The 26,834-nt window shown below is 50.5% G+C and overlaps 1 protein-coding gene across 1 annotated transcript in view; it reads right to left on the bottom strand.

Annotated features, from left to right (window-relative positions):
* ASIC2 (acid sensing ion channel subunit 2) overlaps positions 1-21,148 on the bottom strand; it is a 294,455-nt gene extending 273,307 nt beyond the window's left edge. The window contains exon 1 of the mRNA XM_052658235.1: positions 20,435-21,148. Within this exon, the coding sequence (XP_052514195.1) occupies positions 20,435-21,148 (714 nt within the window). The remainder of the gene's footprint in view (positions 1-20,434) is intronic.
* Between the last annotated feature and the right edge of the window lie 5,686 nt (positions 21,149-26,834).

Raw genomic sequence — 26,834 nt, 5'->3', positions numbered from 1 at the left:
TTGAACAAAACAACATTTAGGCATTATCTTTTTGGGTCTCAGAACATTCCAGTGAGGGAGGTCAGTTCCTAATTTTTGTCCACATTTTGCAAATAAGCAACTTGAGCCCTAATAGAGAAGTGACTTGCCCAAGATCACTCAGCAACCAGGTAAAAGAGAGGTGACTCAAATCTAACACTTGGGCTGCACACACAGTTCTGACTGAACTGTCTCCCTCCGTACCAGCCTCCTTTGCCACCTGAAGGCAGGCGAGGCAGGTAAACCCAGGACTCAGCCCTATTTTAAAAACACACCAACTGAGAAATTGCCTCCGAACCTGCACATTTTTTATTCTGGCGATGCAGGAGAGGGGATAGCTTTTAAATTATAATCCGTGGTCACATTTTGTGGTTGCTGGAGGGGGGAAAAAGGCTTAAGGTGAGTTTAAGAAGACTTCTTGGTTGGTTAAAGAAAAAAATTACAAAATTAAAAGAGTGGAAAAAGAATAAATTGCTAGTGACTGTTTTTACCAAATGAGCTTACAAGCTGGAGTGGAGAATTAAAAAGTTATATAGCTAGGGTTGCTAACCATGACTTATCACAGACAAATCCTCCATATTTATAGCTTTTTCCATCTCAAGACAGTAAGCAATCCCCTGATATAGGGTTGCCTCTCTCCGCTTGGGAACCCTGGAGGCTGTGTGTGCTTATTAGCAGAGCTGTCAAGGCTGAGAACACAGCTAGGATTTGGTTGTTTACCGTCCCTCTGCCTGGAGGGGGGGATCACTTCCTTGATCACTCAACACTCACTGGGGATGAGGGTGGGTGGGTAGAGTACTCCTCTGTGTCAGAGCCCAGGGAGGAGGAGAAGGAAGCTCTAAAGAAGTTAGAATGGAAACAGCCAAGGCTCTGTGCTAGAAGCTTTTCTCTCAATACATTAGTCCTTACAACCACAATACTACCAATACCCCCATTTCACAGATGGGTAAACTAAGGTCCAGGGAGACTAAACAACTTATCCTAGGTCATGCACAGTGAATTGCCTCGCAAAGTCTCAGTCCTTGCAGAATTTAAAAACAAGCAGGGGGAAAGGAAGGCAGAAAAGAAGAATGGGTGAAATTACCGAGGGAGGAAGGGAGGAAAGAAGAAAAAATTAAATGAGCATCTGCTTTGGGCCAGGCTCCATCTGGCTATCTTTTTTTCCTCCTCACTCTGTGGAAATGGGTGGTATCTGTGTCCATTTACAGATAAGGAAACTGAGGCATGGAACAGTGAATAAAGTGGTCAAGGTTAGTTGGGTTACAGGGGTTTGAACTGAAGTCTGTCTGGTTCTAGTCCTCCTGGCTGGATGGCCTTGGGGAAGTTGCCCGACCGTGTTGGGCCTCTGTCTCCTTACCTAGGGAACAGGAATAGTATTCTCCACTCCTGGGCTGCCCTCTCTCAAGCATTGCCAAGGGGAAGTCTGGTCCAACACCCTTGCTTGCAGAGGGGCAGAGGAGGGCTGCTCTTTCATTGTCTAGGATGAAGGGATTGAGGCCCGGGATCCCCGGAGCTGACACAAGAGGGGCTGAAGCTGAGCCTCCTGCTTCCTGGTACTGTTCCATCAGTCACTGATAAGAAGGAAATTCACTGGGGAGGAGGTCAGACCTGAACAGGTATATAGTACCGCCGGAAAAGTCTAAACATGGAAACAAGGGACCCTGGATCTCAAGGTCACTGACTTGCCGCTTTTTTCAATGAGTCTCCTAGAATGTCCTGTCCATCCTAAGGAAGACTGTGTGGATGAGTTAGTCCAAAAACTCTCAACTCCTATTAAAGCACACCTGAGTCTGGGCTGTTCTTCAAGTCAAAGGTGTCAGAGTCTCTAGAGATTGAGCTAGGGGCATTAGTAACATTTTTTTTTTTTAAAAAGATTCTTTTGATGTGGACCATTTTATTGCATCTGTTACAATATTGCTTCTCCCTTATGTTTTGGCTTTTTGGCCCTGAGGCATGTGGAATCCTATCTCCCTGACCAGGAATGGAACACATACGCCCTTCATGGGAAGGTGAAGTCTTAACCACTGGACTACCAGGGAGGTCCCCATTGGTGATTCTAATGCTGAGCCAGAATTGAGAAATACTGATATATGATTTCCTTTATTTTCCAGATGAGACCAGAGGCTCAAAGAGGGACAGCTAAGGGCCCAGCCGTTAGTGGCAGAATGCAAAGTCCAGCCTCATGGTTCCCGCCTTGGGACCTTTCACTCTGGTCCTTGAGACCAGACCATCCTGGTGTCCCCTGGTGTCTGTGAGATGGACACCCCCACCCCTCACAGCTCCCCTCCCTCCTTTAGCAGCTCATGTCCCGAGACAGGTATGGGCAGCTGGGAGGCCTGAATGGAATGACGACCCATAGGTCTGCACCTGGACTGGTCTACATCCCACAAGATGAAGTGGGGGAACCGAGGCAATTATCTAATGTATTAGCTAGCCCGTCCCTGCGGCACTCCTGTGAGCCAAAGTAATAAATACAAAATGGTAATTTCTCTCGAGAAGCCTGGCTCCAGCCTCCCACTCAATTCCCCTCCCACCCAGAAGTCATATACCACTGCCTGCTGTCCTTTCCTGTATGGGGCAGCAGTAACTTGGAGTTATTTAAATATCATGGGCAAAATTTGCTTTTCAAAGCCTGAATCATCATCCAATAACCTCCATTCTCCTCTGTGGCTCACTTGTCTGGCCAGAGCAGATTTTTCTAGCCTAGAAAAGTAACAAAATGCCCTACAGGTATTACTAATGAGGTCCAGTGGCCAACATCCCTGTTGCGTATGTTGTAGACTAGCCTCAGCCTTGGAAAGGGAAGATTTAAGCTGTAGCTGAGACTTGACCTCCTACCAGCTTTGTGACCTTGATGAGTCACTCCGCTTGCCTAGAATTTGCAACTTTCTACCTTCCTTTAGAGCTGTCATGCAAATCCCCCTGGAGAATGGACATAACACTGCTTGTACAGACTCCAGTAACATCTTTCAAGCATGTTAGAGTATCTCCAGACTTCCATGGCTATATGCAGAGGAGAAAGAACCAAATTCTACCTAGCATGGAGGCATGGGGTGAAAGTTGCTCAGTCATGTCCGACTCTTTGCGACCTCATGGCCTACGCAGTCCATGAAATTCTCCAGACCATAATACTGGAGTGGGAAGCCAGCCGTTCCCTTCTCCAGGGCATCTTCCCAACCCAGGGATTGAACCCAGGTCTCCCGCATTGCAGGTGGATTCTCTACCAGCTGAGCCACTAGGGAAGCATGGAAAAGGGGAGAAGATGATAAAGCTGAGTCTGGAAGGATCTTTCTAGGAAGACATGGGGGTTGCGGGACATTTCAGACCAAGGCAACAGCACAGGAAAAAGCCCTGGGTAAATATGGAAGATGTATGGAAGCTGTTCAGCATGGCAGAGTGCGTGATGTACAGAGGGAGAGGGCTTGGAGCCTGCCTGGGTGTTTGGCCTTATCTTTGATGGGGAACCACATGATAACTTTGAGCAGATTCTCAGAATAAAGACAATAAATGGTTGGTCCAGTTTTTCAGCACTAAAACGGAGAAGCCATTGAGGGGGTATTGGCTGCGGTCTGGTTATAAGATACATACAAGGGCGAGGACATTGAATTGTCGAGGACTTAGAATGGATTCACTCTGATATCCTTCGAGCCCGGCAGAGTATCTGGTATATAGAAGGCAGTCACTAAATGTATGAATGAGTAGATGAATCTGAGAGTCAGTGAAAGAATAAAAGAAGGAGCTAAGGAATGAATGACTGAAATAACAAACAAGAGTGTGGATGAGTGAGTCAGATGAACAGTCTGAAGCGTGGTCAGCAAGCCGCCTTAGCAATTCTAACTGATGGCCTGTAGCAACAAAAGCACAGGCTTCGGGCTGCATTACCTAAAATGCCTTATTACTGGCACGATTCCTTCAAACTGAAGACTTCTCCCTCTCAGGAGCAGCACGCTGCCCAAAGACAAAGGCTGATGATTACTGTGATCAAGCAAGAGGTTGTCCTTCCTGGACTCACACCTTTCAGGACACGTCCATGGACATCCACACAATCAGGACAGGGTGCAGAAACACCTTGGGTTGGCTCATCCTCGTGGGGAGCTCCCTGGGGAGATATGTGACCCAGCTGCCCCATTTCCATTTACATGGTTTCCTTAAATGACTTGTCATTCCAGTATCATATTAAGACAAAGAAAAGAGTGATCTTTAACAAAGACTTACTTATTGCTGTGCCCTCTGCATTTCTAAGCAGCAGCTGTAGCAGCCTGAAGGTCTAGCTTGGAAGAAGGAGCAGCTTTGCTTCTCAGGGCAGGATTCAGACAACGTGGTCCCTCCCTGAACTCTCTCCCAAAGGGATGACTGTTGAAACACAGGATAAATTGTTGGGGTTGATACGCACTTCAGTCTGGCACCAGAAGCCCTTTTTCTCTTATTCCAGGCTGTCTTTTCCTCCTGCCTGGTAGATCCTTGCAAATCAAAATGTGAGCTGTGGGGACTTCCCTGGTGGTCCAAGGGTTAAGAATCCAACGGGCAATGCAGAGGATGCGGGTTCGATCCCTGGTTGAGGAACTAAGATCCCACAGGCCGCTGGGCAGCTAAGTTCATATATGGCAACTACTGAGCCCATGCACCACAAACTAGAGAGTCCTGGAGCTGCAGTGAAGATCCTGCACGCCGCAACTGAGATCTGACACAGCCAAATAAATAAATGATAAATGTTCATTAAAAAAAAAAAAGTGAGCTGTGAACCAGCAGCATCAGCCTTACTCAGGAACTTGTCAGAAATGCAGAGTCTCAGGCCTCACCTACTGAATGAACCAGAACCTGCATTTTCACAATATCCACAGGTGACTCTCGTGCACGTGAAAGTTCCTGAAGTTTGAGACTCTCTGCCTGTAGGGGACACAGACACCTCCAAGCTGGAGGATTCAACTACCTGACCAGGTTTCACAAAGCCCTTCAGGGAAGACTTTCCCCAGGAGGTGGCGCTGACGTTGAGGCACTGCAACCGGCCACTGATTTGGTCTCCTCGTTTTAACTTATCACCACTGGCTGGGAGAAGTACTAGAGTTGGAATCAGAACTCCTTGGGGACTTTGGGCAAGTCAGGTCCCCCTGAGCCTCACTTGTCCCATCTGTAAAATGGGAACAGTACTGCTGGTTTTTCAGACACAGGGTTATCATGAAGACAAACAGAAGTAAAAGATCTGCAAACTCTCTCTGAAACAGAAAACCAGGCGAACCAGCCTGTTTTCAGTGTGGACAACCAGCCATCCTGACCGAACAATTTAGAGGCTGAAGAAGCAAAGTCCATGTGAACCTCAAAAGTAATTTTTATGCTCTCACAAAAATTAATCAGCAGAGGAACGTGGTGATAATTAACCAGGATGTAGCCCTCCAAAGAAAGGGCCTGACCATGTCGGTCTCACTGAGTTGCCCTCCAACAGGGATTTGCAGTTGGACTCTTGGAACTGCAGGTTTTTTCCACTCACTTGGAGTTATTTTTTTAAAGGCGAGTTCAGCCTAAGGACCTAGGGCTACATTACATTAGCATTCCCGAGGTCAATATTTCCAGAACAGCTAGAATCATGTTGTTCTCTTTACATTGTGTGGGTGAGAGAGGCAGCTACATTTTGGAAGGAGCCAGATGTGCTCATAGAAAAGAAAAAAAAAGGAAACTTGAGCTACAGAAGATGAATTTTCAGTGTTGGAAGAAGGAGGCAGATCCCCCCTCCCCCAGCCTCGAGCTCCTGGTCCCTCTGCTGCGAATCTGTTCTCGGAACCCTGTGTTCTCATCTCCCAGTCTCAGCAGAAATGTCATCTCCTCGAAGAAGCAATCCTTCCCTGACACTGTCTATCACATGCTTTTTATTTTTTGCTTTTAAAGAATTTATTAATATTGGAAACAGACTTGCTCATTTATTTATATATCGTATGGATCTTCCCAGGTGGCTAGTGGTAAAGAATCCACCTGTCAATAAAGGAGCTGTAGGAGATGCAGTTTCGATCCCTGGGTCAGGAAGATCCCCTGGAGAAAGAAATAGCAACCCACTCCAGTATTCCTACCTGGGAAATCCCATGGACAGAGGAGCCTGTGGGCTACATACAGTCCACGGGGTCGCAAAGAGTCAGACATGACTGAGTGGCTGAGCATGCGTGTTTATCTGTGCCACTGCCTTCCTCCCACCCCCACCAACACAGAATATTTTCCTAACATCCTCAATCAACTGGGGTTCTGCATTCAAAAGAGATCGCTGGACCTCTCCCCATAAATTCTGATTCAGCAGGTCTGGGTTGGGATCAGGGATTTTGAAACCAACCCTCCCAATGACTGTCACCTTCATAGAGATCATTCACAAGCTCCAGAATGTGAGCTCCATGATGGAGGGCACACATCCATGTCCCTCTGAGCCTTGCATCTGGCATGATGCCCCCTACAAGAGCGATCTGGCTGCCTCTTCATGGAATGAATGAACAAATGAATGACCGAACGAGCCATGTATACTTTGGTGGAACCATCAATCCTAGGTCTAATTTTAGCGGCTCAGTATTTGGGCAGAGCACCTGTTACCCACGAGAAATGGAAGTAGGTGCTGGACCAGTCAGAAGATGGAGCCAGGCATGGCCCCTGCCCTCATGGAGGTGACAGTCTGACAAGGGGAAATGGAGTTTATGGAGGATGACAATAAAAGGCTGAGAAAGGAAAGGACAGTAAGAGGGACATAAACAAAGTGAGTGTCGGCGGGTCAGAAGGATGGGATCCTGCTTTCCAGATGGGATAACTTCAGAAGAGCCGGGATTTTCCCGACAGCACTTTTATTGTGCATCATGTGTTTGTTATAAATTATACATACATGTGGTTAAAAATATTTAAACCATAGAAAATGATGCAGAATGAGAAGCTCATTGGTTACTGGTGGCTCCTTCCCAGCCACCCTGTCCCATCCTTCCAGTCCCCTCCTCAGAGGCGGACCTCATGCACCCTTCCAGGTATATTCTGTGCATAGCTAACTAAACCCACAGCTAGACAGAACAGAGAGGGTGGACAGGCAGAGACGGCAGATCAGGGGTCTAGGGTGAGGGAACAGCCTAAGGAAGGGGGTGAGGGAAGCTAGAAAATTCCTTGAGAAAGATCAACAGCTCTTAAATGACTTGCCTTTGTGACTCAGGGTCATGGACCCACGACTCCAGGATGGTGGAAAGAGGGAGGTCAGACAAGGTGTTTGATTGGTGGTTTCCCACATCGCTGGCTGGCTAAGCTTCTTGGAGCATGGGGCAGGGTGAGTACAGGAAGGGTGGGGGTGGGCGTGAGGCAGCTAGGGGTCAATCAATATTAATTACTGAAAACGTTCTCCTTATATCCTATGACATCCCTTATATGGGGAATCTAAAAAGAAGTGATACAAATGAACTTATTTACAAAACAGATACAGACTCACAGACTTAGAGTACGAACTTACGGTTGCCGGGGGGATGGGGGGGAGGATGGATGGAAGGGATAGTTAGGGAGTTTGAGATGAACATACTGCTTTATTTTAAATGAATAATCAACAAGGACCCACTGTTTAGCACAGGGAACACTGCTCAATGTTATGTGGCAGCCTGGATGGGCGGGGTTTGGGGGAGAATGGATACCTATATATGTATGACTGAGACCCTTGGCTGTCCGTCTGAAACTGCCACAGCATTGTCTGCCAACTATATTCCAATAGTGAATAAAAAGTGTTTTTAAAAAAGAAAATGCTCTCCTTTAAAAGCACAAGATGCAGGTCCTCACCACCACTTCCCCCATTAACCTTATGGGCCTTGATTCCCTCATCTATAAAATGGGCACAAGAGGACTGTACCAAAAGCATTGCCATGAGGGTGGAAGAGACAAGCGTGAGGCACAGAGCCTGGTGCAGAGGAGGTCCTCTTCTGGCTGATTCCGCTTCCTCTCGTCCCACCTCTTGGCATCAACCATTGTACTCAACTCGCCAGAAATGCCTTTGCAGGGACCTCAGCTGACCCCGGCTCCAACATTTATTTGTAAATGTCACTTTGGGCGAGTTTCCTTTTGTTCTCTGGGCCTCCACTTCCTCGCCACTGCGTTGGTGGTGCCACAGCGAAGACAGCTATGAGGACGTTCGAGACCTTTTGCATCACCCCTGGCGCTACGTGCCTACTAAGTGCCTGCCCAATCCCTTCCCTCCTTAGCATCACGGCCCGTCTGACTCAGCTCCCTGGCCACGGCCAGAGTGAGTGCTCTTGCTGCCCCGAAGACCTGACTGAGGATGAGAGCCAGAGACAGCCACCCCAGGTTGGGATTTTAAACACAAAACTTACTTGGATGCTCATCAAATATTCAACAACAACAAAAAAAGGTTCTCACTCCCTGTACCGTCAGAAATGTAATGTAATTATAGCGATGTTAAATATCCCCAGCTGTTCTGAGATATTTGAATCTTAAATCAAGCCTGCCTCTACACATCCTGGGGTGCAGCTGGAGGTCGACACCAAGTGCCACACCAAGGCAGAGCTGCGGGGAGTTCAAGCGAGAACTCTGGGCTCATATCTCCAAGTTTGTTTGTGAGATCTGGGCTTCATCCCAACGTCGCTATAAGGACCCCCAACCTGGGCTGTTGGCAGCATCGCCAAAGAAAGCTGTGTTCCTCAACAGGGCTGTGCAGACTTGTAGGTCATAAGCATCTGTCCAAACAGGCTTTCAAATCCATGTGCAGGGAGCATAAAGAGATAGTGTAAAATAAACGGTAATAAAGTGAATAAACACACGTCTCACTCCAGAGCCTTTGAGGTTCTTCTATAAATCAAATTCTTGCCATAATTTGCTCTGCGAGGCTGTGCTGAGCAGCAGAATCAAACCTCATCTGCTTTCCTGAGTGGTAGGCTTAGATTTATGGATGTGAGTTCACAGTGGATGCCCCTGCCATTTCAAAGTGGGAAAATAATTTTCGTTAGGAGGGGTTCCAAGAGGAGATTAAACCTTTCACTTTCAGAGATCAGAGAATCAACAACTTTCAGATCAGGTATGCTGTCGGAACCAGAAGGGGATGGTCAGTGTTTGTATTTTGCAAAAAGAGTACACTTGCAGAGGAAGAAATAGACACTGTGGTGATATAAAAGCTTAAGCACAAATATCCTCAGAGTCGATTCCAAGCTTCCCAGTGACATTCAGTGTGACCTTGAGCCACCCAATCTCCCTCTTTGCTTTTTAAATTTGGGTCGGGGGACTAAAGAAACCCTAAAAGACTGACCTACCCATATAGCTTTGAGGTGAAAAGTACTTAATTATTCCTGGCTAGAATTGTAACAGTATATAGAAGGTCACGCTATTCTTCCAGCACTTGGAAGTTTTTTCTGCAAAGAAGTGAGAGGGGTCATCATTATAATGGTGATAAAGATGATAGTGACTTTTCACTTTTATCTAGCACCAGCACATCTGTGCTTTTGTTTTCAAGACAGTGGTGCTGGTTTCTGTCTCTATACTCAACTTTCATCCACCAGGACTAGACCATACCTGGCTTTCAAGAAATCACTTTTGAATGGATTATTATATTAAGTTTCATGACAGCCCTGCAAGGAAGGAAACAGAATCTCAATGAAGATAAGCTCCTCCCCCCCAACAGCCACCTTGTCAATGCTAGGCAGTCCTGGAAGTTGAACTTGAGTCTGACTCTTGAAGTCACACCTCCCCCCCTAACAGCCACCTTGTCAATGCTAGGCAGTCCTGGGAGTCGAACTTGAGTCTGACTCTTGAAGTTACATTCTTCCTACTCCTCTTCCGTTTTCTAGCTGTACTCCTTTCTAGTTGCTGGGGTCCAAACCCCCAGTCTGGCATGAATGTTAAACATGGACAAAATACTCCCACGTGGACTCTTTTTGAACCAAGCTACATGTTTGCTATGGATTCTTTCATTTTCTTGGTTTTAGGATAGACCTTGACCTAAAACTACCCAGCCTGGTTCACTAGGTATAACAGAGAGTGTTTTGTACAACAAATGAGGCCTGTATTAATTTTCTGTTGCTGCTGTGACGAATTACCACAGTCTTAGTAGCTTCAAACAGCGCAGTTTTATTAGCGTATCATTCTAGGTCAGAAAGCTAAAATCAAGGTGTCAGCAAGGCTGCATTCTTTCTGGAAGTTCTGGGGAAGAATCTGTTTCCCTGCCTTTCAAAGGCTGCCTGCTTTCCTTGGGTTGTGGCCCCTTCCTCCATGTCAAAGCTGTCCGTGCAGTGTCTTCAGATCTCTCTCCGACTCCCTGGCCTCAGCTTACACTGTTCCATCTTCTCTGACCCTGACCCTCCTGCTTCTCTGTTACAAGGTCCTTTGTGATTACATGGGGCCCACTAGGTGGTCAAGGATAATCTTTCCATCTCAAAGCCCTTAATCTGGATTTCCCTGGTGGTCCAGTGGTTAAGAACCTGCAGCAGTGAATACTAGGTGCAGCCAAAAATAAATAAGTAAATAAAATGTTTTAATATCCTTAACTTAATCACATCTGCAGAGTCCCTTTGGCCTCGGAAGGTAACATATTCATAGGTTCTGGAGATGAGGACCTCTTTGAGGGGCCATTATTCAGCCGACCACATGGCCTTTGCAATTTGGTTTGATGGACACTGGCTTGGCGCATGGCCCCTGTGTGATGCCTGCTGGGATGTGACATCGATGCCAGAACAACAATGTCCCCGTTATGCACTTCCTCTGGGGTTCACTGGGGAACCCAGGACTCCTTCCCCAGGCACCTCCCTTGCTCCACTCCAGGATGCCCATTCTGTGTGTTTTCTTACAGACCCAGTGAGTCAGATGTGACTGAGAAAGCCCTTGGACGCCTCCATTTCAGGATTCATGGAGCCCAAGCCTCGCCCCTCAAAGTGTGGTCCTCGGACTACCAGCATCTACATCACTTGGAGGCTTGTCAGAAATGCAAATCTCAAGTTCCATTCCAGACCTACCAAATCAGGATCTTTGCCAAGGGCCCAGGAATCTGCGTATGCTAAATTTTTAGGAAGCATGGGTCTAGAAGCTTCTCTATTCATCCATAGCCAATTGGAATATGCCAGGACAAACCTGCCTGGGAAGGAGGGCAGGCCTCTGGGCAGAGATAAAGAAGGAACCCAATACCTCATCTTAGCAGCCAGTTTGAGCACTGATTCTTTTCCGCAAGGCATTCAGAAGTCCACAGCCTTTCTCTTAAGAAAATCTTTCAGGGTAGACAATATGCCCCCAAGTCCACCCTGGCCAGGAACAAAGTTGCTACAGAAAGAAGAGGTATACAGGGGCCATAGGAGGACTGCATTCAAAGTTTTTGGCTAATTTCTGTTCCTGTGTCGTGTGACCCTGGGCAAGACACTTCCCTCTCTGAAGTTAGACAGGCTGCTGCTGCTGCTGCTAAGTCGCTTCAGTCGTGTCCGACTCTGTGCGACCCCACAGATGGCAGCCCACCAGGCTCCCCCGTCCCTGGGATTCTCCAGGCAAGAACACTGGAGTGGGTTGCCATTTCCTTCTCCAATGCATGAAAGTGAAAAGTGAAAGTGAGGTCGCTCAGTCGTGTCTGACTCTTAGCGACCCCATGGACTGCAGCCCACCAGGCTCCTCCATTCATGGGATTTTCCAGGCAAGGGTACTGGAGTGGGGTGCAATTTTCTTCTCTCTAGACACGCAATAGAGTGCAATAATCACCCTCCATTCTTGCAAGGATAAAATGAGATGGTAATGTATATTACACAGTCCTATCCAGGTATGATCACTGGTTTAGTCACTAAGTCATGTCTGACTCTTGAGACCCCATGGACTGTGTAGTCTGCCAGGTTCCTCTGTGCATGGGATTCTCCAGGCGAGAATACTGGAGTAGGTTGTCATTTCCTTCCCCAAGGTACGATCACTAAAAACCTCTGCTAATTAGAAATGCAGCTTGGACTTGCCTGGTGGTCCGCTGGCTACAAATCCATCTGCCAGTGCAGGGGACATGGGTTCAGTCCCTGGTCCAGGAAGATCACACATGCCTTGGAACAACTAAGCCCCTGCACCACAACTACTGAGGCTGAGCTCCAGAGCCTGTGCTCCGCAACGAGAGAAGCCTCCGCAGTGAGAAGAATGAGCCCCCGCTTGCCACAACCAGAGAAAGCCCCCACACAGCAACACACGCCCAGTGCAGCCAAGAAATAGATAAATTTAACAAACCAACCAACCAATCAAAAACACCTTAAAAACAGAAATGCAGGTTGATCTAGCCAAAGCTACACTGGGATTTCTTTGTAGGAAAAACGGTGACGTAGGGAAAGGAGGGTTGACTTTGGAATCCTAAGATCAGAGTCTATGTCTGTGACCTTGGGTCCGTTACTGAACCTACTCACTTTCTTTATCTGCATCAGGGAAAGAGGAATGCTTTTCTGTCTGGGCCACTGTTGGGCTGGAATAAAATAATGAATATAAAAGGACCTGGCAGAGAGCTCAATAAATGTGTGCAGAATCAGAGGAAACAATTTACTAAGCAAATTAGTAGTATAAACAATGGTGTCAGGGGAGATATTTGACATGCTCAGGAGAACAAACTTCCCCAGTGTGTTCATGGCCTCTATTTGTTTTACAACAATTCATGTTCCAATTATGCGTGAGTCATTTGTTTGTTCGTTAGCACAGGTCTGAGCGGGAACTCAATTTGGCAATAGCTGCTTAGCCAGGACTTCAAAGTTATCCATGTCCTTGAAAGAATGAATATGGGAATTTAGTTCAGGTTATGGCTGCATTAAAACATCTGCATAACTCCTGAGTAAGTTCCCCATCATAGACCTATAATATTTCCATTGGCTACAAGTCCATCATGGATCCTAGGAATGGCTTTTCCTTCTCAGGGTGGCAGGGCTTGGAAACCAGGATAAATTCCAGGGGCTGTACCAACTTGCAGTGAAAGAAATTTTCAGTGAAGGCTTGACTGTGTGGGACACCATCTATGGAAAGATTTGATCTCACCAGCATCTTTGAGAGTTGGTAGAATGGTGTCATCAAGAAGAATATCAGCTTTTGAGCTGGACTAATCTTTGGTTGAATCTTAACTTTGCTGCCCCTGAGCTATGACTTTGCACCTCTCTGAGCCTCAGTTTCCTCGTCTATAAAATGGGTGCCATGATAGTCATTTGATTCTGGTGAAATTGATGTGACCTATTTACATAACAGGTGCCCTGTACAAATCCTGTTGATTGCCTAGTGGCTCAGATGGTAAAGGATCCGCCTGGAAAGCTGGAGAAGTGGGTTCAATCCTTGGGTCGGAAAGATCCCCTGGAGAAGGGAAGGGCAACCCACTTCAATATTCTTGCCTGAAGAATTCTAGACAGAGGATCCTGGCGGGCTATAGTCCATGGGGTCTCAAAGAGTCAGACACGACTGAGCAACTAACACTTTCATACGAATCCTGGGCTAGAGTCTGTCCCCCTTCCTGCATGGGGAGGCACACTCACCTCTGCAGGACAGTTCACTGCAAACAGTGGGTTTGGGCACGTCTTTGTGGACCAGTGCCTGGCAGGCAGGATCCCAGCAAATCACTAAGGAGAACCGAAGTGACTGATGCGCAGACCAAATGGTCTGCACCATTCCTCCAGCCCTTCTCAACTGGACAGACATCTGATTGATGCCTTGATGACCAGCCACAGTGGCCCCCGAACAGCCACTATCAGAATCAGCGTGATGTGGGTCCATTTGGATATCTACAGACCTGAGCAGAACTGACATCTGATTCCCCAAACTGATTTCCCTCAAGTCACATAACTGGGGGAAGTCTTTTCATGTTCCTTGCATAAATGTCTATTTAATCACCATCCTGTCTTTAGCACTCCAATAACATGTACATTTCCCCCCCTTCATCGCGTTTCAGCTCCGCAAAGAAACAAAATGGTTGGCTGAAGAGCTTGGGCCATCTGCAGTAGTTAAGCCCTATTTTCCCCTGACTGCTCACTTGGATGGAGAACTTTGCAGCTAAGTCCCATTAGTCATTTGGCTCCTGCTCTCATTTCACAGAGGAAGCTGCAGAGGCCAAAGTCACATAGGCTGGTCAGGGCAGAATAGAGGCTGCATTGGTCTTCCCAGAAAAACCTCTGCCCCACCAAACCTGCTCCTTCCTCATCCAGCTATGCAGCTATGCCTTTGTGGTCCTGAGGATTTGGGTTCAGATCCCAGCTTTGCTATCTGCTGGCTCTGTGACTTTCAGCTTGACTACAGAACTGCCCAGAGGGGCATGTCCCCCATCAGCCAAATGGCGATGATTACACAACCTTTTAGAGTGATTGTGAAAATTGAGATGGTGTGAAACGTGCTCAGCTTGGGTCTGGCACATCGCAGCCGCCCGGTACTATTTGCCTTCGTCCTTCGCTCAAAATGTTCACTGCAAGTAATATGAACGGAAATAGCTCACATTTATTGAGTCCTTACTGGGTTCCAGAAACTCTTCTAAGCATTTGACATGTATTATCTCGTTTATTCCTCTCTCTCTAAAGGCAAAGGTATCTTTCTCTCCTCCCTGAAGCCATCCGTCTTCACAACTATTGGACTGCCTGGCCTAGCACCACTTCAATGGAATTTGCTGATTTTAAACAACATGTTGCTGAAATGATTTCTTGTTTTCTGTGGCTGGCTTGCAGCAGCCAGCCTGCTTCCTATGACAAAGTGTGATGAAATCAAATGCTGTTGTCTTGGCTTTTAGTACAGAGGACCGGTCCAAAATCTGCACTCAGGGTTGACTCCTGCGGATGGGGGGAGGGGGGTGCGCAGGGTTAGGCAATGGGGGGCATGAAGGCTGGAATTCTCCTGATGGAGTTAGGAAAGGGGGTGACAGCTGGATGGGGGTTGGGACCAGATGAGATCTCCCTCTGTCAGTGTGACAGCCAGCAATGAAAGAAGTCAGAGATTTTGCTACAGAGTTCAGAAACTTAGTGTGGCTTCCAGGTGTTCATCACACCTTTGCATTGTCCTTATTGTTGCTGTTGTGTAGTTGTCAAGCGGTGTCTGACTCTTTGCGACCCCATGGACTACGGCACACCCGGCTTCCCTCTCCCTCACCATCTCCCAGAATTTGCCAAAATTTGTGTCCATTGAATAGGTGCGTTGTTACTATTCCCCCGACTCATCACATCCAGCCCCAACCCCCAAGCCCTGTGCACAGCTTTGAGCCACACTCAGCCCCAGAAAGGACGTGTCCAATCTCATCCTCTCATGTCTCCGTTCTCCCCATTCGCAAAAAGTGCCCCCTCTCCATGAAGCCCTGTTTCTCTCCTTCTCTACCTTGGAACCCCTACTGATCCCTCCAGACTCAGCTCCGACGTCACCTCCTCCCAGAAGCCCATAGAGATTCCCAGTCTGCTCTGGGTACTCCTTCTGAGCCCACGCAGCCCCTCTGGACTCCTGGCATCTGTGGCTGTTATCTCTTTCCTCCACAACACTGCAGGTTCACGGAGGACACATCCCATGCCTTATTTAATGCCATATCCCCAGCAGCTAGTTCAGAGCATGACATACAGTTGACACTTAGTATACATTGGGTGTTGGAATGAATGAACCAGGAAATGAGCACATCGCCACTCAGGTAACTGCTCTTGATAAGAGATGATAATGATATTGATCATAATTAATAACTACTACCATGAGACACAAAGACTGTGCCTATCTCTTTATCAGATTATAACAACAGCTCTTGAATACTGAGCTCCTATGCTGTTCAGGCAGGGGCTGGTAACTGCATACGTATTATCTTCTTCCCAGCTTTCAGGGGCTTAGCGAGGGAGGCACACAGCTAAAAAGGGACAGAGCCAAAGCCTTAAACTGAGGTCTGCCTGGACGCTTCCCCTGACCCTTGCCTGCTCCCAGAGAACATCACTGCTTCTTATCATTGGGCCCTGACTGGCCTCTGTCTACAGCTGTTCCCAGACCCTCAGGCCCTCCTCCGAGGCCCCACGCCCTCCTCCGAGGCCCCATGCCCCAGAGCCTGGCTTCATTGTTCCGCGTCCTGTCCAATTACTGGGGAAGGCTGGTCTCCCTGCCCCCAGGAAAGCCCAGAGCAGCCAGAGTGTTCAGAGCCCGAGGTCCACGGCAGAAGCCAGGGAAGTCACGCGGACATTCGGAAGCGGAGCTGCTTTGTCTGACCACTGAGTGATTTACCGTTTCGCAGCTGTGACAAACATAGAGAGGAGCTGCACGTAACTACATCCTGAATGGCCTGCAGACTAAGACCCAAAAGACATCCCCCACAACCTTCTGATCTCCCCTGTCGAGCTTATTTCTAGAGACTGAGGCTAACGGGATGGAATGAGATATTGGGGGCACATCTCCCCACTGGTCCCCCCGGAAGCTCATCCCTCACCTGGGCCACTTAGGGCTTGGGAACCCCAGATACCTTGGCATCCTCACTCTCTCTCTCTCTGCTCCCCAAAGTAATAAATGCCCCAAAATTGACTGGGCACTTCCTCACTAGAAAGGCATTACACTGGTATTCCCTGGAGAAATTAACCCAGGAATCCTGGAAAACAATGAGAAGTCTTGAGGTTACCTGGGGAAGGTCTTCACTCCCCAAACCATTCCTGAGTGCTTAACAACATGCATATCAGGTCTGTGTTGGGGGCTGGAGACGTCAGGGAAATCAGATCTGATTCCTGCTTGAGTCCGGGCAGTGTGTGTGAGGGGGAAGTGTGGTGATACTCACGCATGTGAGGACTGACATCTAAACGGGAGGCAGAGGGCAAAAGAGAGGAAGGTATCAGTTTCGGTGAGAAGCGGAGGTGGTGAGTGGTCAGGGAAGGCTTCAAAAGAGAGGAAACCCCAGGGCTGGAGGCTGAAGGATGACGGGGCATCCCCAGGTCACCCTACGCACTCACGGTAGCAGAGGAAGCAATCCAGCTGTTGTCAGCTGTTCAGCAGAGCTCGGGCACGTGGTACCAGAGAGAGCATGGCCAGAGACAGGGCAGGGCCCAGGTCCAGGGCCTGAGGAGCCAGGACCTAGGACAGGTGAGTCACCGAAGGGTTTGAAGAAATGGGATGCTATGCTCCGAGTGGAACTTTAGAAAGACTGCTCTGACTATAGTGCTACGGGTGGATGCAAAGGGCAGGGAGCATAAGCTGGAGGCCACAGACCAGTGAGGAGGCTGATGCCCTTCAAAGGCGGCATTTTTGTGGGGACCCAGCACGGTCTGAAGAGTGCCCATCTCACCCATACCTACGTGCATGCTCGTTCACTCAATTGTATCCAACTCTTTGCGACCCCATGGATTATAGCCAGCCAGGCTTCTCTGTCCATGGAATTCTCCACGCAAGAATACTGGAGTGGGTTGCCATGCCCTCCTCTAGGGGATCTTTCCCACCCAAGGACTGAACTCACATCTCCTGCACTGGCAGGCGGCTTCTTTACCATTGGGCCATCTGGGAGGCCCATATCAGAGAATGTGGTGTCTGTACTATTGTTACCACCACGAGATGGAGCAGGAAATTAAAGACCAGAGAGATTAAGTCACCTGTCCAAGGGCACACAGCAAGTGGTCATGTCAGGATTTGAGCCATCAGTTCAGCCTGAGAGTTCACGCTCTTAGCCACTACACTATAGTGTTCCTTCGTCAGAGCCGACCAAGGCTTGGGGCAGGGTAGTGTGGTTAAAGAAAGGATTCCTTAACGGGCCCACCCACCGTATATTAAGGGCTCCCCTGAGATAGCTTCTGGCCTCCGTGGAGAGAGGGGTGCAATCTTTAATCCTGAGGCCCCTGGAAAAAAACTACAGCATGAAATGTGAAGGCACTGAAAACTCCCAGGGCAGTGCCATGATATGAAGCCACTAGGGGTCACTTGAGTCCCCAGGAACACATACTTTTGGAGGTATGGAAGCAACATTTGGTTTAGGTGGGTGTGGGCCTGCAAAGTCTTCAGACACAGGAAGGCAGGGTACGGGTGGTCACAGAAGGGTGTGCCCCAGTGAGAAGAACCCGATTTTCATCAACGCAGGGCCATTCCTGCCAGGGAGACTGAGGTCAGATGACTCCGGCAGGCACTGGGTGCTCTGTAGACCCCTATCAAGTGGCCAAGGCCATGACCCCCTGCAGGGGGCCAGTTTCCACTCTCCCAGCCATGCGCCCAGAAGGGACAGGATTTGGAGGGGGCTGAGGGCTAGAGTCCCACCCAGGGATCCTCTGATAGAAGAGAGGCCCGGGGTCAGAGAGGAAGGTTCCATGAGGCTTCTGTGTGTGTGTCTGGTGGTATACAAAGTTGGACTTTGAGCTTGCTGACTCTGGGCTTTGGACTGCATTTAATGCCTCCGATCCCTCATCTTTAACATGGGAATAAAACTCTGCCAAAGCAGGGTTGTGGTAAATGTCAAAAGTGAATCCTGGCGGTTAGCCCGCGAGCCAGGCTTTGTGCTGAGTTTTCCAGGTGTTGTATAGCTTGGAACTGGAGCTGCTGATACTTGAATGTAACAGTGAACTTCAGTCTAACTCTAGGGGCTGCTAGCTAGTGGTCAGCCAAAGAACAACACAATAAGCTCCTACATACAAACAAGCTCTGTTCCAAGAACATGTTCATGTGTCCAATTTGTAAGTCCAACAAAGTCAGCCTAGGTACCCAGCTAACACGAATGGCTGTATGGTACCATACTGTAACAGGTTTATAATATTTTTCACACAAATAATACATAAAAAAACAAACAAAAAATAAAGAAAACATTTTTCATCTTACAGCACAGTACCCTGAAAAGTACAGTAGTACCAACTACATCACCGCTGCTTTTATGCTTATTTCCAGACATCCTGGGCTTGAAATAAAGATACTGCACTACTGTCTTCTATACAATACTGGACAGTAAAGTACACAAAAGCACAGCCACTTGGGGAGGATGCACGCATGTGACAATGTACTCCAGACACATGAACTAACTTATATGATTGGACAGGCAAAGGTAGGTTTGCATCTTTGAAAGTTCGCAACTTGAAGGTTCGTATGTAAGGGACTTACTGTACACAATAAAGGATCATGACCTTCCTTCCTCTATCTTTGTTAGATGGAACTCAGAATTGTATTTAAAGTCTGGGTGAAGTCACTTAGAAACATATGTTAACAGCACCTCCTGCTTGCTAAGGAGGGAGAACCATGAAGTAGGTATTTTTTTAAAGCAAGCTGAAAAGCTCAGGAAACAAGGGATCTTTTGGGAGCGAATAATTCACAGCTACCGTTAACACAGGCTTAAAGCAAAACAAAGAGATTAAGACTGAGGCCAGGGTCACCATCCTAGACCAGGACTGGGCCAATCAGCCGATCAGAGGCCTGGCCTGATGGGCATCTGTGCCAACACCTGTTGGAAGCAAAGCATCTCTTTACTATCCTAAAAAAAAAAAAAGCACTGTTAGAGATGAGACGGTCAGGAGGAATGCCTAAAGCTGGTAAAATCACCATCAGAACATTATGAACAAACTGCACACACCAACATTCCCAGCACTGGTGGCAAAGCCCAGCCCCCCTGAAGGGGCATTTACACACGAATGGCTGGACAGGCTGGTGCCACGCTGAGGCTTGGCACCACAACTCCTAGGCAGACCGCACAAGGCAGATACCTTCTGTCTGACAGCTGCCTTATCCAGACTCCAGCATGGGAGAACCGGCACAACAAAACGTTTACAAACCCTTCAATATCAATTGAGCACAGCTTCAATATCTCTGCCATGCTGCTTTCCCCACTGCAGGGCGTCGGCTCCCCTAGAGGGACAGACCCATTCTCACACCTCGTGGGGTCAAGGGGCCCCATGGCGCCCACCACGGCTCCATCTCCAGATCGCTTCTGACACAAGCTCCTTTAAAAAGTACCAGAAGGGGCTGCGGCCTCTCCCACCAACCTAGGTACAGCTTCATCCTCCGCTGGTATTCTGGGGGTCTCCTCCAAAGTCTCCCAAATTGGAAGTGTTTGGGAACTCTCGAGTCATAAGCTACTTGGAGTCCCCAGTGAGCTTAGGGGCTCTACCTGATTCTTGCTGATATTTAAAGAGATTCCTATTGAGTTTCCCAAAGAGAACAAGCCCACACTTCAGACAGGCTTCTCTATCTTCCCATCCCTTCACCCCAGACACAGAGTAGCTACGTGGAGTACTGTGGATCCTGGGGTGGGGGGTGGGGGTGAGGCCTGGAAGAAGGGGGCCTGGTATTCCCAGAGGGGGTTTGGGTGCAAAGAGAGAGGCCGGAACAAGGGAGCCAGACGACTCCTGCTGCAGTGACGTCCGAGTTCCCATAACCTGGAGAAGATGCGGAGGACCTAAGACTGGGTTCTGCCCGGGGCCTCTTGGGCTGATGTCACCTCCAGGGGCCTGGGGTCCAGCCAGCCCCCAGGCTGGGGAAGAGCTGCCAGACCCCGGGGCTGGGGAAAGTGGGGGCGGGGGACAGAGGGAGCGGGTTCGCGCGGAGGGCCACTCACGGAGGAGAAGTTGTGCGGCCCGCAGAGCTCGCCGCGGTACTTGCAGGAGAGCAGCATGTCCTCGAGCTGGTGGCCCAGGCGGTCCATGAAGGCGGCGCTGATGCCCTCGAAGTGGCGGGGAGGCAGGAAGAGGCGGAAGTCGGCCAGCTTGCGGAACCACTGGCGGCGCGGCTCGTCCCCCCGCAGCAGCTCGCTGACCAGCGGGCGCGCCGTGCGGTTGGGCAGCAGCAGCCCCAGCCAGTGGCCGGCGTAGTAGAGGTCCCCCTTGGAGAGGCGCGGGAAGCGCAGCGGGTTGTTGTTGCACACGGTGACGGCGGGGAAGGGCAGCTGGCGGCTCCACTCGCGGTGCACACGCGTGTGCGACGGGAAGCTGAGCCAGTAGAGCAGGCGGTTCGAGGACCAGGACAGCAGCAAGCCGAGGGACGTGCAGAAGGCCAGCACCCAGAGCGCCCGCCGCTGGAAGGAGCCCCCGGGCGCCGCGCGCCCCGCGCACATGTGCCGCAGCCCGTGCAGTTTAGCGCGGCTCAGCGACGGCCGCCCCCTGCGGGCGCCCCCCGGCCCCTGCAGCGCTCGCTCGCGCTCGCCGCCCCGGCCGCCCCCGGGCTGCCCGGCCGCCGCCACCGCCGCGGGCGCCGGTTCCTCGCGGGCCATGCGGAAGCGTCCCGGGCCGGTGAGTGCGGCCGCGGGCCGCCCGGCTCCGCCGCTCCGGCTCATTCATTCAGTCCGCGGCTGGCGGCAGCGGCGGCGGCCCCGGCCGGGCGGAGCCGCCATGGAAGTCCGCAGCAGCGGTGGAAGCAGCAGCGGCAGCCGCCGCGCGCAGCCCGCGCCAGGGAAGCGTGCGCCCGAAAGGAGCTCCGGTGGCGCGGCATGCCCGCCCGGCGCCGCCACCGCCGCCTCCGCGGGCGTCCGCCCGGGACCGAGCCCGCCTCGGCCCGCCGCCCCTGGCACGGGCCTTCCCGAGCGCCTCCCAGGCTCTCCTGGCTCCGAGTCCTCCGGAGGATGCCCGACGCCGGCCACTAGCTTTGGAGCGGCCCCGCTGGGCGCCGCCTCTCCGGTTCCTGGGTGCTGCACCCGCGTCCCCTTGTCCTGGACCTCGGGGTACCCTGAGCTGAGTCCCTCCGGGCTCCGCCTAACCCCAGCTTTTACGCTGGTCCCGGGAGAGCAGCCACTCGGCCACCATGCCTGATTCGGACATCCCCAAGGGCCCCCCGCCGGTGGCCCGCGGTGCTGGGACACAGTGGGGAGAAGGTGCCGGGGGACGAGCGCCCCCAGAGGCTCGCGGCCGCTCCTGGCTGGGCGGGTGGGGTGGGTGTGTACCGGGATGAGCGGTCGCCCTGCTGGCCCTCTTTCCCTTTCCTCCGGGACCCTCCTAACTGCTCCTCCGGCTGCGCTCGGTGAAGACCTGCTAAGGCTCCCCCGAGTCCTGCGCCGCCCGCGTCCTGCGTTGCAATGTGACCGCCCTCGCCCGGGGCTGGGGGCGTCTCAGGGTCCCGCCGGAGGCTGCCGGCCGACGGGCTCCTTCAAAGCTGCTGGCCAAAGGGAAGTGTCGCTTCTCTCCCCCGCACGGCTCTGCGAAGTGCCTCGAATCTCCAGAAAAGCCCGATCTCGCCGTTCCTCGCCTCTTCTTTTTCCTGCCTCGGTGCTCCAGGAGCTGGGGACTGCGGAGCCCAGGCTACTCCTCTCGGGGGTGACCCGGACTCGTTGCTCCGCGCGCCCGGCTCCTCTGGAGACTCTCAGCCCAGCGGTGGCGGCCGCGCCGGCTGCGCTCGCCTCCCGCCTGCCCGGCCCTCCTCGGGGCCCCCGGGCGAACTTGGGCAGCGGCCGCGCGACGCTGGCGCGGCTGGGTTTCCAGCACCTGCTCCTCGGCTCGCCGGCCCGGCGGCTCCGGGCAGGCGGGAGGGGCGGCGGCGGCGAGCGCCGTGCGCTCTCGGAGACGCGGTGCTGACGCGCGCGGCTCCTCCTCGCTGCATTTTAATTCCTGGCCACTGTGGCCGCTGCACACCGATTGGGAAGCCTCTTGCCAGAGCCGGCCGGGTGGGGGATGCGCTGCATAGATGTGCCGGGTTGTGCGGGGCTGGCGGGAGAGACGTGGAGTAGCAACCTTGCGTGTCTGTGGGCCGTGTGTGGATGAGTGTGAGGCCACATCTCACTGTGTCGGGTGGGTTGTCGAGAACCCGAAGCCGCTGTCTAATGTGGGCCTTTGAGCAAGTGTGTGAGTGGGGTGTCAGGCGCTGAGTGTGGGTAGGATATGCGTGTGTACGTGTGAACGGGCATCTCGGTGTATCTGGTGGATGTGGGTTTATTTTTGCAGATGCTGTACTGTGGCTGTTTGAGTACGTGTGTTGTGTGTAGGATAGAGGGCTGGTGTGTATGCTCTACTTGGGTGGAGCGTTTGCATTTAGCGGGTGGTGGGTGCCAAGTGTGTTGATGTGTGGGTGGATGTCAGCAGCTTCTGGACGTGGTGTGTAGTTGGTGTGTGGCCTGTGTGCGGTGTGTAGATGAGTATGTGTGTTGGGCTGCTAGGAGCAGTCCCTGCGTCTCTGGCAGATTGGGCCCAGCAGGGGCAACCCTGCCTTTTAGGAGCTTCTGGTGTCCCCTCTTTGCCACTTCCCTGGGGAGCTCTGCTGCTTACCCCCGACCGCAGTCCACCGCGCACAGCCTCCCTGGATGGGCGGGAGGGGGAGAGTGACTTCCGAGGACCGGAGATTCCGAGGATGCCGTTCTCACAGCAGGGTTCCTACAGTTGCTTAATGATGGTGTCTTTCTTCCCTCCTGGGCAGGCTCAAGGTCTTCCACTAACCCCTGGGCACTTTGGACACTTTCATTCCGCTTTTTAATTAATCAGTTAAAGTCTTTATTGGATGTGTTACAATTTTGCTTCTGTTTTATGTTTTGGTGGGGGTTTTTTTTTTTTGGCCCTGAGGCGTGTGGGATCTCAGCTCCCCGACCAGGAATCTAACCTGTACTCCCTACATTGGAAGGCGAAGTCTTAACCGCTGGACTGCCAGGGAAGTCCCTTGCTTTTTAAAATGTTCCGCCTTGGCGTGTCTCATTCACTTGGGGAAGTAGCCCCTGAAGTTGGGTTTTGCTAAAAGTCTGCTCTGGATTCGGTTCCTTGAAGACATCTGTTGCTGGCTTTGGGGAAAGGTTCCGAATCTGCCAGTTTTGTTGGGGCCTCTGACAGAGGCTCACTCACCAGGGCTTCAGTCTGCTCCCGGCAGTCCTGGGACGGGGGCCACGGTGACACATATCCCGGCCAAGGTGGGGGGAGCTTGTGAGTTCAGTGAAATGACTGATGAAGCAGCCAGACATCCCCCAGCGTCACAGCCCTGGGGTGGCACAGAGCCCTGTCCTGTAGAACCTTTGAGACCTTTTATGTTTCCGATTTGTTCAGCTGTTATGGGCTTTTGCTTTCCTGTTTTTTTTTTTTTTTTTTTTTTTTTTTCCGTTGAAATGTACACATGCAGGTTTTGGTTACCTGAGCATCTTCTCTGCCGTGGCTTCTCTTGTTAATTCTCCAGATGGGTCACCTCTTCACAGAGAAGAAGGGTATCCTACATGGGCCCCATGGCACAGATTTCTGGGCTCTTGGCACAGAAATCCAGAGGCAGACACAGGGGTGATCCCAAGTGATCGCAGGCTTTCTTTTTGGCACATGGATGCAGTGTGTTTCCTACACTGCCTGAAATTCCCCCCCACCCGCTTCTTGACCAATACTTGGACCAGCTCTGTGAAGTTCTGCCCTTTCCTCAAATCCCAGCTGAAACATTGCCTCCTAGGTAACTGGATTGATAGGCCCATCATAGCCTTTGTGTAGCACCTTGTCATTGCATGGGTCCAGGCTTTCCATCTGGATGTGAGCCCTTTGAGGACAGAGACCACATCTCATTCACAATTTTGCCTCTATCTCAGCACTGTGCCCTGGCACCTAGATGAAACACATCAAGATGGAGGAAAGGAGAAGGGAACTAAGATTTCCTGAATATTCGTATATGCCAGGCAACTGAACCAGACACATATTTAATTTCTCATTTCAACCTTGTGGGGGTGGGGGACGCGTGGTATTTTTACCCTCTTTTTACAACTGTTGAAAGGAATTGAACTCAGCTCTAACTCTTTCCGAAGTCTAAGCTTTTCTTTTCCCATCCTGCTGCTTTCAAAAGCATGAAAAATAATAACCGTATAATAAATGTAGGTCTTCCTAATCACTAGGACTTGTTCCAAGTGACTTACATTAAAAACAAGTGTCAGGACTTCCCTGCTGGTCCAGTGGCTAAGACTTCGAGCTCGTGATGTGGGGGATCCAGATTTGATCCCTGGTCAGGAAACAAGATCCCACATGCCCACAAGGAAAGAGTTCACATACTGCCACTAAAGACACTGCCTGCATGCCACAACCAAGACCTGGCACAGCCAAGTAAATAAAGAGTAAACCAAGCCAGGCTTCCCAGGTGGCACAGTGGTAAACATCTGCCTGCCAATACAGGAGATGCAAGAGATCTGGGTTTGAGTCCTGGGCCGGGAAGATCCCCTGGAGTAGGGAATGGCAACCCACTCCAGTATTCTGGCCTGAAGAATTCCATGGAGAGAGGAGCTTGGTGGGCTACAATCCACCGGGTTTCAAGGAGTCAGACACGACTGAGCGCCACCACCGAAAGCAAATCCAAAAAATGACAGGAAAAAAAAAGTGTCATAAACATTCTAAATGTTTAACCCTCAAAATAATCCGATGAGGCCCATATGAATACTGCTGTTTTCTCTACTGCAAAGGAGAGGACTCCTGACCACAGAGAGCTTGAGTTACTCACCCTAAGCCACGCAGCTTAAGCTGGAGGGCAGCCTTTCAGTGCAGGCAGCCGGGCTCCAGCCCCTGTGCTCTCAAACCCTGCCCCACGGCATCGGTGCTCTCAGAGCTACCCTGACATGTCAGCTCTTGTCAATCAGGCGAGCTCTCTTGGCTGAAAAAACAAACTCACAAGGCAGTTCCTGAACTGCCCCATGCGACCTATCCACCAAGAAGTCCACATTTAGCGTTGCGATTTTCCAATCATAAGCTTTTAAGAAAATCTCCCTTTTCCTGTTTCTCTCTAAAACATCTGTCGCTCCACACCTGGCTTCTTGGCCTTGGGTGTGACCCTTGGGCGCCAGCCAGCCCACATTTCTGGTGGGTGACCACCACTGCCAATTATCAGCTCTTTCTCCCACGAAATGAGTTTGCTGGGAGGGAAGGCCTGTTGGAGTCAATATGATTTTCTGTTTTTATAATCCTGTTGTAGGAGCTGACAGTTGTGGGCTTGATCAGGCTTCACTGGAGCCCTTGGCATTCCTGCTTATCCCCAATCCCTACTACTCAGGGGCATGGTTATTGGAACGTATCATATTGTTCAGTCGTCCAGTTGTGTTTGAATTTTTGTGATCTCATGAACTGCAGTACTCCAGGCCTCCCTGTCTCTTACCATTTTCTAAGTTTGCATCAGTGATGCCATGTCCATTGCATCGGTGTCCACTATATATCCATTGCACTGCTGATGCCATCCAGGCATTATGTCCATTGCATCGGTGATGCCATCCAGGCCTCTCATCCTCTGCTGCCCTCTTCTCCTTCTGCCCTCAATCTTTCCCAGCATCAGGGACTTTTCCAGTGAGTCAGCTGTTCACATTAGGTGTACTCCAGTATTTGGGAATATACCATAGGTACCACCTCACCTGGCTCTTCGGAATCCCTGCTACACATCCCGTCAGTGACAGTCCACTGGTAACTGATTGTCTTCCAAAACATCTGGCAGTGTTTAAAGCTCCCTTTAGTCACATTGGAATCAATCTCTTTGCAAATGTCTCCTAATTTATCCCTGGGGAGCCACACAAAATATGTTTGATCTTTCTTTCACATGGGAACCCTTCAAAATACTTTATAAAATTGAAGTACATCAGTGGTGAAAGGGGTGCTAGCAGTCAGCCTTGTAGCCAAATCTTCAAGAAAGTCTTTTCTTCTCCAGATTGAATGCCATCAGCTCCTTCATCTGTTTCTCCTGCATTTTCTGCTCTCGGGATGGGATCTCGGGTGTTGATGTCTTTAAAATGGTCCCATACCCATTGGTATGAACCCACCAAGCCCTTTACTTCAGACCTGATCCTTCCAGAACCTGATCTTTCTTCTGATGGTTGTGGGTTCTTTTCTGCCCCCATCACCACCTCTGGGATTAAGTGGAGGCGGTGGATGGGAAGAGGGAAGCGTGGGCAGTAACAATGTGTTCTTGGTGGCTCTGCTTAAGATGCCAAGTGCATTTTCTTTTATGACTTCTGGTGATGAGCTGACATTGCTTCTCATCCTAGAGTTCGTTGCTATCACGGGGCAGGTGGGCCTCTGTGGTCTATCTGTGAACCTAAATAGCTGGCCTTT

Source organism: Budorcas taxicolor, chromosome 19, assembly GCF_023091745.1.
Source record: "Budorcas taxicolor isolate Tak-1 chromosome 19, Takin1.1, whole genome shotgun sequence".
In the NCBI taxonomy this organism is placed as follows: domain Eukaryota; kingdom Metazoa; phylum Chordata; class Mammalia; order Artiodactyla; family Bovidae; genus Budorcas; species Budorcas taxicolor.
Note: the sequence above shows the minus strand (reverse complement) of the source record. Positions and strands in the feature narration are given on the sequence as shown.